The sequence below is a fragment of the Penicillium manginii genome (genome assembly GCF_028828005.1).
Source record: "Penicillium manginii strain IBT 31320 chromosome Unknown utg000010l:1.0-1143873.0:1.0-1144522.0, whole genome shotgun sequence".
Lineage (NCBI taxonomy): Eukaryota > Fungi > Ascomycota > Eurotiomycetes > Eurotiales > Aspergillaceae > Penicillium > Penicillium manginii.
Window position 1 is genome coordinate 633,185 of NW_026643111.1, and position 12,928 is coordinate 646,112.

A 12,928-nucleotide genomic window follows, 5' to 3' on the forward strand; every position below is an offset into this window, starting at 1 on the left:
GAGGATCACACCTGCGTTTTCCTTCCCATCGGCCGCCGGGAGGCTTGATATTGAGCAAAAGGCTGGGTTTGGAGGCCAGCCAAGCTAAAGTACAAGGAACATGCAAAAAGCAAAAAGATGTGACCAGACCCGGGCTCGATCCGAGGACCTCATCGGTGTTAACGATGCGTCATAACCAACTAGACTATCCGGCCGACTTGTTATGACAGCTGCTCCATTTTTGACCATATCAAGCTGAATTGAGATATTATGCCCAAGACTCAAACTTCATAGTTTCAATCCAGGCTGTAACAACAAGGTCTATCATGATAAAGCAAATATAAAACATTACTTCCCATAGTATACATACAGTGCTTTAAAAAAAGCATGTTCATCTCCTATTTCTCCGCATCAATGCCATATTCATCAGTTTCTGGCCAGTACACACATTTACGGGCTTAAAAAACTCCCAAAGAATAATCCAAAGGCATCGGCCTTACGGCCCATGCACAGGAGACATGCAAAAAGCAAAAAGTGACCAGACCCGGGCTCGATCCGAGGACCTCATCGGTGTTAACGATGCGTCATAACCAACTAGACTATCCGGCCGCTTGATGATGACAAATCATGTGACTGTATACAAGTTCGCTGCCTCGAGCCCTAGGCATCCTTGCATAATGAGATTCTCTACTTCTCCTTCCTGCATCTGACTGGCACGTGTCATTCGAAAGAACTCCGCAAACATAAATCATACTGCCTTTTGTCCTCCACTTTTTTCTCAATGAAATCAAAGGCGTTGAAAATCTAATAAGGCATAGTGATTATCCAAAAGTTTGAGTCACCATGGCTGTTAGAAAATTGTGGTTGGATATGATCGTAGAAAATACTGAAAAGCGCTGTAGGGCTGTTCAATGCGAGAGAGTACCAGAATGTTCCGCGATCCTAGCTTCGCTGTAGTACAGAATGAGGTTTGGGCGAGGAAATCGTTATTTCTTTTGATTCTTCCTCTATGAACTCTTTGTGAAGAGCTCCGTACTTTTCTGAACTGATCGAGTCGGTTGCTTGGTCACTCGACCAGTGGGGAGGGTGAATTATCTCTAGAGGCTGCGAGTATGCCCATTCTAGATCGATGAAGTATGTGATGTTCCACTCATAATCAACAAAGATGTTGCTTTGATGAATGTCAGTGAACGTGAGAAATAAGGGCCCGCGCAAAAGCTCTCGGGAAAAGTAACAAGACCAAATACTCCGCATGACCATCAAAGCTGATGTTTGATAAAATCCATCCTCAAGATGGTTTATTGAGTTTGGTTTATGGCATAGACGGCTGTCGTGAAAGGATATAATATCATGGATGTAGGAATCAGCAGATGTGTAAGTGGTATTCCTTGGAATATCGACAGGTATTTGCTCATTTTCTAGCTGCTGGAGCTGAAGGGTGAGCGGCCGATTTTCTAACTTCACACAATCTTTCTCATCTAAGATAAAGGAGCCAGTTTTGGGTAGTAGCGTGCGGGCGAGCGCGAGAAGAGTGCGAGAGAGGCCACGAAAAAGAGTTTTGCGTAGTCGGGGGCCATGACGACCTTCTCCCCATGATTCGGAGAGCTTCTTGCCTCGAGATGGCTCAATATACTCAATCGGAATATATCCTGTCCTTAAAGAAATGGGTCCTTTGTACTTGATCTGAACATATTGAGAAGGGATAGCACAGCCAAACCAACCTAGAACTAGTCGCCGTAGTTTCTCTACTGAGCGTGGAATAAAATTTAGGTTATCAAGAGCAGTTAACTATTAAATGAGTTAAATTTGGTAAAATTAATCTGAAGATAGTGGTCCATACAGCTGTACCTGAAGCCAGTCCAATTCCATAAATTTGGGATCGTAATATCCGGGCAATTTGCCTGGAGCCACGCGTAAGTCCCAGCTTTACAAAGTATTTTCTCATCAGAGTTTCCGGGATTGGCAGCATTTCCAACTCGATATGGGAAGGGAAACCGCATGATGACTCTTTTCGGGGATATTCCGGCCTGGCCATGAATATCAAGTGGAATGCAAACATTGAATCTGCCACACATCCACTGTCCAGGGTCTGTGATATCGCATTCTGCTAGAGAATTTAAGCCAAGCTGTTGAGTGACAATCGATCGAATAGAGTCACGGTTGTTGTATAAATAAGAAGGATATCTTATCCTCTGACCGTAGTAGTCCAATTCATGGAGAATATTTCGGTCACTTCCGTTCGTAGCTAAATATGTGGTACTGCCACGAAGAAGGCGACGACAGTTTGAGGCGATTTTTCTTACGTCATGAGCTTCAGCCATGATGAGTCGTTGCTTTCAGACAAAATGATATCCAGGAGAAGCGGATTGTTGATAGATTGTAAGGGTTAATGCTTCGGATAAGCCGCCGTCCCGACCCCTGCAGTGAATGAGCCGCAGCGGCTGCACGCATACATTGAAACGGAGACTCATCCACGTCCCAATTCTGGCAGTAAAAAATTAAGATAATAACATTAACATAAAAGGCAAAAAGAGGCAAAAAGAAATGTGACCAGACCCGGGCTCGATCCGAGGACCTCATCGGTGTTAACGATGCGTCATAACCAACTAGACTATCCGGCCATTGTTGATTTTAGCGAAAATATTTGGCTACACGATTCAAATTAATACTGAGGTCGTTATCACGAAAATAAGATACCTGTGAGGAAACCAGACTTGCCTCAACCTCGACATGCCCATTCAAATCAACTAAGCTCGCTTTTACTATTCACCGAGCTTGCGATTCAATGTCTTAAATCTGTGGCAGATTTTGACTTTTCTCGATTTCTTAAGTTTCTGCCGAGAACTTTTCGATTTGAGCAAAGTTGAATCAGGACTACGTCAAGGCGCCTTTCTCTATGTCAACTTTGGATTTATCAATTCGGTGATTCTCTCCCTCATCCTATCATTATCGGCATTTATTATAGCTGCATAGGCCGATTCTTATGGAATCGTTGCAGATTATGTTCCTCCACTTGAGTATCGTGACTATCTTGGCTCGGTACGAATCACTATACCACATGGTTGTACGACCTTTGATGCGGGGTTGAAGTTTACCGAACTGAATTCAGAAGAACAATAATCCCGGCTGTGGTATAATTTGAAAGGGATCTATGCGAAAGCCGAATACCTAGGTACTCCATGAGAAGATATACCCCTTTAAATTCTTTTTTTGGGGTAGTTAGCTCGCACTTCGGAAGCTGGACAATCATATAAGCAGCTACACAGATTTGGTTCTAAATCTAGAGTACCATTCCAGATTAAATGTCAGACCATCAGCACAAATCGTGCCCATAAACAATAGGTCTACTTCATTATATGCACAGGGACATTCTCGCGGAGACAAATGACATACGTACGCAATGTTCTAAGGATACTCTAATATCCTGAAGTCTCTCCCCAGAAGCCCTGTCACCTTGGAAGCCTTGGGTTTCTAGAGGTCCGCTTCTCATCTGTTCGCAAGGTGTCACTCTTTAGAAATTCCTTTGAATGGACAGTCTAACAAAGAGAATGAGCTTAATTTTGTTGCTTGTAATATTGCAGGAACCACCACATGTGCCCATTGCGGGTTTCGAACCTTTTCATATAGATTTTAGTAGCCAGGGTACACAGATTCACAGTAAGAATCAAAGCTACGTGGCCGAATCCACCGCTCATTCGCACATATAAGCTCTCACTTTCATGGTCACGGAACATGCTTAACAGCTCAATTCAGCGGTGGTGACAGTTCTAAGAAGAAAGCCATGAATGTGTTATCTTCTACGCATGGTTTATACAAAAAGTTTCCAAGTCAGGTATTGAAGCTAAATGAGTATTATGATGGATCCCAAGACTATTCGTTCCTATAATTGGATTATATCTACGATCTCGGTGGCTAATATGCTTCTTGGTTTGATTGAGTTGAGCTTCTTTCCGCCGCCTCAATTGCTTCAATGTAGCGTGCGGCCGTGAATTAAAAATACTAGTATCAATCGACGATTTCAGCCAACTGGATATTATGAGAAAGTTCTGCGCAATGCATCATGCAACCAATCAAGAGAAAAAGAATTTCCAGCCTGACATTAATCCTATCCATGGATATTTGTATATTTTGTGTTTAAACCCCAGCCCAGCTCGACTCATTACACTTGGGGGCAATCTTCAAGCGTATGTCGAGAGGGAGGAAGCACCCCCTGGACAGAAGTAAATTCATGGCTGGCCTCACATCAGCTTCTCTGTCTGTCGAGAGTTCAAAGGTCATATGGCTGTTCCAAGGTTAGTCTATCTTAATCATCTACTATTGACCGCCTCGTCTGCAGCTACACTAGGTAAGAAGAGTTCAAAAGTTCTGCCGTGGCAAAAATGCATGGGGGAAATGGGAGCTTTCTCGGCGCCCTCATCACTAAATTGGAACTCGTGGGATGCGCGCCTGTCATTGCCCAAAGGATTATTTGAACAGCGCGACTTTCGAGAATTTAAGAGCCAATTGAAGCCCCGATGAGAAACTTAGTTCCGATCTAAGCAGTCTTGGAGAAATGACAAATTTGGACGGAGAAGCGGTCAAAAAAGGGAGAATGGCTGGAGGAATTGTACAGTCGCAAACTCCAAAAAGATCCGGGCTTATTTGTCTTTAGGTAATAGCGGCAAAAGTGAGGCCTTTGATCATCAAGTTGGCCGGATAGTCTAGTTGGTTATGACGCATCGTTAACACCGATGAGGTCCTCGGATCGAGCCCGGGTCTGGTCACATCTCTTTTTGCCTTTTGTGTATATGTTATAATTTTTTTTTTTACTGCCAGAATTGGTAGAGTTGGGTTCAGTCCCGTCAGACGAGCCCTGGAGTTCCTTTAGGTGATTGACTCCTCGTTTTAAACTTCTGAGTGCGGTAGCAGATCTGCGATTTTTATTTCCCCATAATGTTAGCAATACAGATACGCTAGCATCAATCTCATAACCATTCGGGTCATATGCAGTTCCTCCCATACCCTTCTGAGCTCCGAAATCCAAAAGAAGCTGAACAATTTCCCCGTTGCCACAAACAGCCGCAATGAAGAGCAGAGTTCCAGAAATGCCTTTTTCTAGGTATCCGAGCGCCTCGATATCTGCGTTTCTTTCGAGTAGCATTCGGATGATCTCTGTGTAGTCCCCACTAGCGTTGTCACCATACCTCCCCCAAGCAGCGGCAACCAATGGTGTGCACATCTGTCCATTTATAAGCCCAACCGCGTTCACCTCAATGCCTGTCTCCAGTATCAGAGATACAATGTAGGTTTCATGTAAAGTTCTTGGAAGGGATCTGAGCTGCTCGCGAAGGGTGTGAAGATCCAGGGAGTTAGTGCGGTTTCGGTATCTTCTTCTCTACGACTGGTAAAAATGAACTGTACAGCATCGTTCTGCCCCAACGTCTGAAGCCTCTTGAGGAGCTCGGCTCTTTCGCCACACTCATCGAGAGCGTCAATTATTATAAAGCACTTTCCATGTTTTTTACCATTCCTTGGAATGTTGTGAACAGTGTGCTCAAAAGCGGTTGCTTTTCTTTTGTGAAAGAGTCAAAAAGACGATCCAGCTCCCTTTGGCAATCAGCGGATTTTGCATACAGCTGAAATATGAGCGAGCGTACAATCTTTTCCACAGACTGCTTGCTTGCATCGTTGCTATTGCAGAAGAAATAGAGGACAGAGTGTGAAAGGCCTTCTGAAAAATGATCAACGACTGTTGCGCAGATAATAGTCTTACCGCTTCCTGGAATTCCATTCAGCCAGATGTATCGTCTCCCATGCTTCCATTGCTCCAATATCCGGCTACCAAGAAATCAAGATTCTGTTCCGTCATGTTGCTTTCCGGGCGCGTGTTGGAGATCAGTCGAAACGTCTATAGGCGAGGGCCATGATCGTAGACTAGTCATACTATTTTCTGATTGCAAATTTTGGATGCCCTTCTGGATGACTTTTATATCTTAACTAACTTCATTCGTGTTAGTTTCCATCTTTAAATATTCAGAAGGTCTACTAACTGGACTTCATTGCTTCGGCAGCTGTCGGTGTGACCTGGAGTTCCCTCGAAGGAACATAGCCAAGTAGCTCCTTAGCATAGCAGGCCGCGGTCGCGGAAGCATACTTCTACCAGCGATAATTTTTATGTGCATCAGCGTAGTCCGAAGTTCCTCTGATAACAAGACAGGGAAAGTTCATCATCAATCCCGCCGCTTCCATTTCCAGGCAAATGATATCCTTTGCGACATCAACCAGGATTTGATCCCTTCTTTGCGCGTCTTTAACAAGGACGTTGCCTGATCCAATAGTTCCTTAATGGACTTGTGGCTCATCATCAGGGCGCTTCTTGCGCTGAACCCCCGCTCAGCAGTTTCACAAACACTGCAGTCATCGCCTGGCTGGTGGTAGGATGACGATTTGAACAGACGATCATTCTCGGACCCCTGATAAACATAACCATCTATCGACTGTGTCACTTTTGGCGGTAAATCCTGGAGAAATTCAGAGATGCGAGAATCATCTATAATATGCTCAGCCTCAATATGCGTCACGGCGTTAAGTAACACTTGAGGTGGTAGACCTAGACAGTCCTTACGATCCCATCCGCCAGCCGTGGCCTTCCCTATATCATACTGAATAACTCCTCCGTGTGTTCCACTGGGCTTGCTTACGACGACATCACCTAGTCGCAAATCACTGTTCTGGCCGTGAGATAGGCCCACCAATCCCGACCAGAAGACCGATTCGAATTTGAGGTAAAGAAGCAAGAAGACCCGATGTTGTTATAGCGGCAGAGGTTATACCATAGACACCCGGGGCAAGAGACGCAATTACAACATTATGCTCGTCAATTCGACCCCAGCTGTAGGAATTCTTATCCGATTCGTGCTGAATAAAACCGGTGGGTTTTGTATGGCGCTCATCAAGCATTCAAACAGCCGCTGCACGTTCGATAGCTAGGGCTGAAATTCATCCCACCGTATACAGATCGGGACTGCTCAGTTACTTTTTAGGTGGCATGTTGGGTAAAGTCTTGAGTATTGCGAAGCAAAGGCGCTTGGTGTGGTATTCGGATATTCTGGAGCGCGGTAGCAGTTGTTCATATCCGAATCTGAAGCCTCTATACAGAGCCGTGTGTGATTTGATGCCTGCAAGCTCAACAAGACAACTTAGAGGCTATCGGAACTTTCAGTAAAACGATAAAGTCAATGGATTCCAAAGGAGGGGCTCCGTGTACCTATTTATCGGCTGCCTAGGGGCGCTTCATGGGGAATTGCTCAATGGTCATGATCTTGGCTCCCGGCCCCGCTATGGCCTGCTAGAAACCCGAAGAGTCTTTGGCAGGGGCCAGCGAGACAACATAAGCCCACATATCATGTTGTTTGGAGCCTCCAGTTCCTCGTTTTCTTTTTCCTACCTAGGTAGCATATATATTAGCCACTTAAACACAAAGCCAACGCCAAATTCCCCTGGATCACATCGCTCTTAATTTCGAGAAAATCAAATGAGACTTCTCAACAACTTTGATAGATATGCGAGATTTTTTTTTCTACGGTTTTCCCCTTTTCCCTTCGTGCAATTTCGTTTTCCCTTTACGGGTTTGTAGATATGGCTGCGGAGGAATTGGGAAATGGAGTCTTGGATGTGACGGAGGCATACAAGATAAAGCCTAGCACTTGTGTGACTGCCAGGATGCCACCAGTATATTTAATTATGATTGCGAGATAGCGAGATGCAAAAATTCAAGCTTTGGACTGCAGTGATCACTGCGTTCTATCAAGAGAGGCAAGGGATCCACCTAGGGCAAAAGCAAAAAGAAATGTGACCAGACCCGGGCTCGATCCGAGGACCTCATCGGTGTTAACGATGCGTCATAACCAACTAGACTATCCGGCCATTGATGAATAACGTCGCGTTTTATGGCTATAAGAAGAAAAACGAGATTACAGCCAAAAGACCGCTAAGACCGCTCCGAAGCTGTAATCAAATCCCTAAAAGATGGCAAACTGACCGTAAGATAGTCATTTCATAAACAAAGCAAACCTTGGAATATAATCCTCCAGTTCAAAGGCATGTGCATTCTGTCCGAGTCTCTGCCCGCAGCTAATATGCTGCCAACTTATTGAGCCTTCCAGTGAACTTGAATTGAACGGTTGATTAACAGGAATATATATATACCTAGATATCCAGGCCCGGGCGTCCAGGGCCAAGCTCGCGGTACTATAACCTTGGAACTTGAAATTAAACCTCCATTAAGTTCCAGGAATCTCCAACCCTACCCATGTGGAGGTCTGGAACCTCTAGAGCCGATAATCCAGAAGCCGGAACTAACACCAGAACTACTATTTGTCATGGTCTTATATTCCAAGGTTGTTAGATAACAAAGGAAATAAAGGTTCAAATCTGCCTTTTTTTGGATGGTTCACACACTCGAGTTTTTCTTCTACAATGGACGGTATATATGTTTCTATGTGGGTAAGCTCTGAGAGCAGAATAATGCCTAACAAATAGATTGTAAGTGAACTAGAGGCTGGAGCTATTGTGGTGGTCATGCTATAGCCTGCAGAGGTGACGCTCGCTACGGAAACTTTAAACACACGTCAAATATTCCAAGGCTATGGACAATCCAGACGAGCACAGCAATTGCCACTCCAGTAGCTTCTTTTAGCCTGGGGGAGCGTTTTAGTCAAGAGGAGTACAGTCTTACCTCCGGTTTTATCAAGTGGAAGGCCTTGGCAAAGTTGCATGTGCGGATTTGGGTAAGCTAATGCGCTTATATCTCGTCCCTCCTTCTTTTGAGATGTCCAGATCAAGGTTAAACTACTGGTGCGATGGAATACAATGGAATGAGAAGAGAGCTTCGGTTATATTAGACTGTGTACCGGATTACATCTTCGTTGCCAGTGTGTTCAGCGAACTTGGCATTGGACACAAAACCTTCATGGGAAGGACCTTTCTGGTCAATTGAGGCTGGCCTGACTTTTGAGGTAAGGGTCTCCTGGCAGATAAGCCTAAAACTGTTAGGCGTAGCACCTGACCACGCAAGTGACTCAGGTATAGCCCTGCTCACAGGCCCTTATTTTGCATCATATATCACGCGAGTTATAGTTAGTTCAAAGCAAAGCAAGATAACTCTTATACTTATGGAGTGGACAATAGATTTCAAATGAAATTCCCGGGGAAAATGATAGATCCAGCGGGTAGATTTATGTCGGTCTCATTGTGATTTACACGGCGTACTCGACTTCAAAAAAATCAGCAGAAAATATTCACAAAAGGCAAAAAGAGATGTGACCAGACCCGGAGTGTTATCGGCCTTTCTTGAATGAATTTTGAAGATAGTATCCTCAATCAGTAACATGTCCAATCCCAGGAGTGACAAAGAGAGTCACTTTTTCTAATCAATGGCAATAATACAAAAATATACTAGTAGTACTAGTGGATTTGAAGTATATTGGAGGTGTGAGAGTCCCACGAGGTCTGCCCATAACTTGAATGCCACTGGCAGGGTCTTGCAGCACTGCCACCAGCACTGCTTGCCACCGTAACCCACACTGAGACGCAAGAACTGAAACAGCTTCCATTGAACCGGTGATTTGTTCAGGTGGTTACAGACGGTGCCGCCTCGAGATAAAGTAATATCCAATTCAATCGACTTTAGAGCGAAAGGTTTGACAAAAATGTAGATACGTGGAAGTGGCAAACTTTTCAGTTCTAGTAGAATCTGCCATTATATTGGACGTGAAAAGCCCACTCAAACCAGAGGCGTAGTGGATAATCTATTTTATCGACCAGTAGTTACCTCGGCGGTCTTTCTGGTACGGTATGTGAGATCGTAACTCCACGTGAATTACGTTTTGGATCATATAGCCAGAAACGGAACTGCAAATACATCAAGCGGCCGGATAGTCTAGTTGGTTATGACGCATCGTTAACACCGATGAGGTCCTCGGATCGAGCCCGGGTCTGGTCACATCTTTTTTCTTTTTTTCTTTTTTTGCGTATCTCTTTGCTCCTGCTATTTTTACTGCAGCTCTGCTATATCAGGCTTTAATTTTTGGACCGCCATATGGCGCTAATTGAGCGAGCATCGTCTCAATCCCGCTGCATGGACCTCGGGATTCGTAATGGTAGCAAACGATTTATATTCAACAGACACATTCTTATGATGATAAACAAGCGCTGTCTATTATTTATGAAATGTAAATCTATCAATCTATGGAAAAGAGCCCCGCCGAACCGGGCTGTCTAGCAGCTCAAGTCTGGCTTCATGTACATCCCCATCTATTTCTGGAACTTCATATCCAGCTTCCGCAGCACAGGATGGAACTCAGGCCGAGGAGCCGCATCGACATCCTTGCCAGGACCAGGGTGGCTGGCAATCTGACCCGGCAGCTTTGCAGGGTTTTCAACAACACCAGGGATATTAGTGTCTATTTCCCGAGCCATCTTATTCAAGAAATTATTGACCGGCTTCACGAACCACCGAGCGCCTCCGAACTCAAACCATCCCAAGTGGCCGCCCCATGATGTAGTAACCATGACACCGTATGGTGTTTGGGCCATTTCTTGGAATGGGAGGGCGTCGTATGAAGCAATCTGGGAATTGTTAGTATAGCACTTTTTTCAGCCAGGGGGGTTTGGAGCTGAGGTTTCTTACGGGATCATCTTCGGCCTGGACACAAAGGAACGGAATTCGGATGTTGAGCATAGCGTCTGTTGAGGAGGCGTCGCGGTAGTATGCGCCTTCGGTCGGGTATCCCCAAGTAGGACACTGTAGGTGGCTGAATGATGCAATGTTAGTAAAGACATGTTCATGTCAGTACGCAGAGATCGCGTGTGTAAGCTTTCTTACCGGTCGAATTCGTGCAGATAGGTGATGCTCATCACAGCCTCAGGGTCGATGCGGGGGTTCTTTGAAATTTCCTCGATGTGTCTGGTGGTAGTAGTGTGAGTGGCAATCTCATGACACCAAGGGCTCATTGAAAACGAAAACTCACGATTTGAAGAGTTTCTTCATGTTAGTGCCCATCGTTTTGCTGTACGCTTCCCGACCGAGGAAGGTCGACTGCAAATTAGCCGATCCAATATCCAAGTTCCAAGGGCTTGCGCAGATCACAGCTGCCTTCAACTGGCAGTCTTCGCCCTCTTCTCCGAGGTACTATACAACATCATCCGAGTTAGTCGAAGCAAATAATTTGTTGACATGCTTTTCTTGGAGTCGGCGAACGTACATTAGCGAGAATATTCGCACCGAGCGAGAATCCGATACCAAATAGGGGGCGATTAGGGAAGTTCTTCCTGAGCCATTTCACGGATTGGCGGACGTCCCATGTTGCGCGGGCATTGTACAGCACTCCAGTGCTAATCTTTGTTTGGGCGCAGCCTCGCGAGTTAACCACACATGCCTCCCAAGCGCCATCTTCCACGAGAGGGGCAAGAATATGACGCAGATAGACTTCATGAGAACCACCACTCAACCCGTGGAGAAGAACCAGCATAGGCTTTGTGTCATCAGATGGCAGAGTAGAAAGCTCTTCTTCAGAGTAGAAAGATGTACGCGGTGGGAGACCGTCGGGTTGGGTATACTTTCTCGCCTGGTCGGTGAGTTCCCCGCTTGGGGGCATGTCGTACGGCCTCACAGCAAAATCAATGGCATACGAGCCGGCAAACATGGGCGTTTCCGACTCGAACATCTTGCGCTTATAGTAAACGGGGACATTGTCGTGCTTCAAGGTCGTCCAGACCGTTTGCAAATGACCATTGAAGAGGAATGGGTTCAGGTTGCATGATTCTGGAGTCGCGTCCCGGCAGATATCCACCAGGGATGTCTGCTCCTTTGTGCCGGACTTGGAGACTTTGGTCAAGAGTAGTCGGTTATCCTTGGCGTGGTAGAAGGAAACGCGACCCGAGGGACGAAGCCATGAAAGAAGCCCCATAGCGACCAGCCCTGATAAGAGCAATGATATGGGGAAGGTAGCGAGTAGGTCTGATGCGATCGCCGACATTAGGGTGTATCTCATGCAATAAATGGAAGATACTATGCAAAAGGCAAGCGCGAACGGTAATGCAACACGAGATGTAAGGAATTCGACGGTATTAGTCGAGAGATTGGAATAAATCGCAAATCTCGAATTGCCAAATTGGCGAATCTTGGAACTGTTCCAAATTCGAAATGGACCTCGGCTCAAATCTGGATGACTCAGCATGTTGATGCCTGGCTCCTGTGGAGGTTGATGCCTTGGTACCTTAGTGCCTGAGTGCCTGAACCTTGAGGGGTTCCACTGTTCCACTCGGAGAGCTCCTTTACTTGAATCTTGACCACTTCACATCTTCTACTTCAGCTCGGCTTTACCCGATGGAGTTGAGAAACTTCATTGACCCCCTCTTCTTCGCTCTGGGATTTCTCTTCAACATCCTGTCTCAGCTTCTATCTTACCTTCTCTCCTTGCTGAGCCTCCTGGTCTCCCCCTTATTATACATCACCCATGGTCTACTCTCCATAGCATTGTGGCCCTTACGAGTATTGCTCAAATTCGAGGTATGAAGCGACACTGATGGAATCCTCGATATTTCATTTGCATCTTTTTATTTTCCATTTTTTGTATAATGATCAACTGACCCATCCCTAGGCCTTCATTCTCTTCATCACTGGAGCCGTGTTTACCGGAGTCATTGTAGGGCTATGCCTTTATTTCACCGGCGATGCCCTGACTCAGCTCCTACACCTGTATCCCTCACCTCAAACATCTGATTCCAGAGAGCTTGTCCCTCCCAAAGAAGAGCCTTATGACTGGGAAGCCAAGATAAAGAACGAGCGCTTCTTGTCCTCAACAATCCTGGAGGAAGAAGAGACCAGCTAGGTCTCGGAATGATGTAATGAATATAATATTTCACGGCACATGAAAGCACTAGACTGCTATTTTCTTGAATTTCCGGG

The 12,928-nt window shown here is 45.5% G+C and overlaps 5 protein-coding genes across 5 annotated transcripts; 1 reads left to right on the top strand and 4 right to left on the bottom strand.

Annotated features, from left to right (window-relative positions):
• Positions 1-783: 783 nt before the first annotated feature.
• On the bottom strand, positions 784-2,463 carry N7533_013133 (uncharacterized protein; the record flags this gene model as incomplete). Its single annotated transcript, XM_057109783.1, is given in 6 exon segments — positions 784-921; positions 940-1,048; positions 1,220-1,767; positions 1,820-1,954; positions 1,986-2,238; positions 2,396-2,463. Coding segments are annotated over 6 exon segments (1,251 nt in total), but the record flags the coding sequence as incomplete, so codon positions are not given.
• A 2,224-nt stretch (positions 2,464-4,687) lies between these two features.
• On the bottom strand, positions 4,688-5,197 carry N7533_013134 (uncharacterized protein; the record flags this gene model as incomplete). Its single annotated transcript, XM_057109784.1, has 2 exons — positions 4,688-4,747; positions 4,931-5,197. The coding sequence occupies 2 exons, from the start codon at positions 5,195-5,197 to the stop codon at positions 4,688-4,690; spliced, it is 327 nt and encodes a 108-aa protein (XP_056953369.1).
• Positions 5,198-6,188: 991 nt separating this feature from the next.
• Positions 6,189-6,918, bottom strand: N7533_013135 (uncharacterized protein; the record flags this gene model as incomplete). Its single annotated transcript, XM_057109785.1, has 2 exons — positions 6,189-6,689; positions 6,721-6,918. The coding sequence occupies 2 exons, from the start codon at positions 6,916-6,918 to the stop codon at positions 6,189-6,191; spliced, it is 699 nt and encodes a 232-aa protein (XP_056953370.1).
• A 3,354-nt stretch (positions 6,919-10,272) lies between these two features.
• Positions 10,273-11,996, bottom strand: N7533_013136 (putative hydrolase, alpha/beta fold family; the record flags this gene model as incomplete). The annotated part of the gene is made up of 5 exons (XM_057109786.1): positions 10,273-10,587; positions 10,649-10,772; positions 10,844-10,924; positions 10,989-11,149; positions 11,223-11,996. The coding sequence occupies 5 exons, from the start codon at positions 11,994-11,996 to the stop codon at positions 10,273-10,275; spliced, it is 1,455 nt and encodes a 484-aa protein (XP_056953371.1).
• Positions 11,997-12,346: 350 nt separating this feature from the next.
• Positions 12,347-12,851, top strand: N7533_013137 (uncharacterized protein; the record flags this gene model as incomplete). The annotated part of the gene is made up of 2 exons (XM_057109787.1): positions 12,347-12,529; positions 12,621-12,851. 2 exons carry the CDS (start codon positions 12,347-12,349, stop codon positions 12,849-12,851), a joined length of 414 nt encoding a protein of 137 aa, XP_056953372.1.
• Between the last annotated feature and the right edge of the window lie 77 nt (positions 12,852-12,928).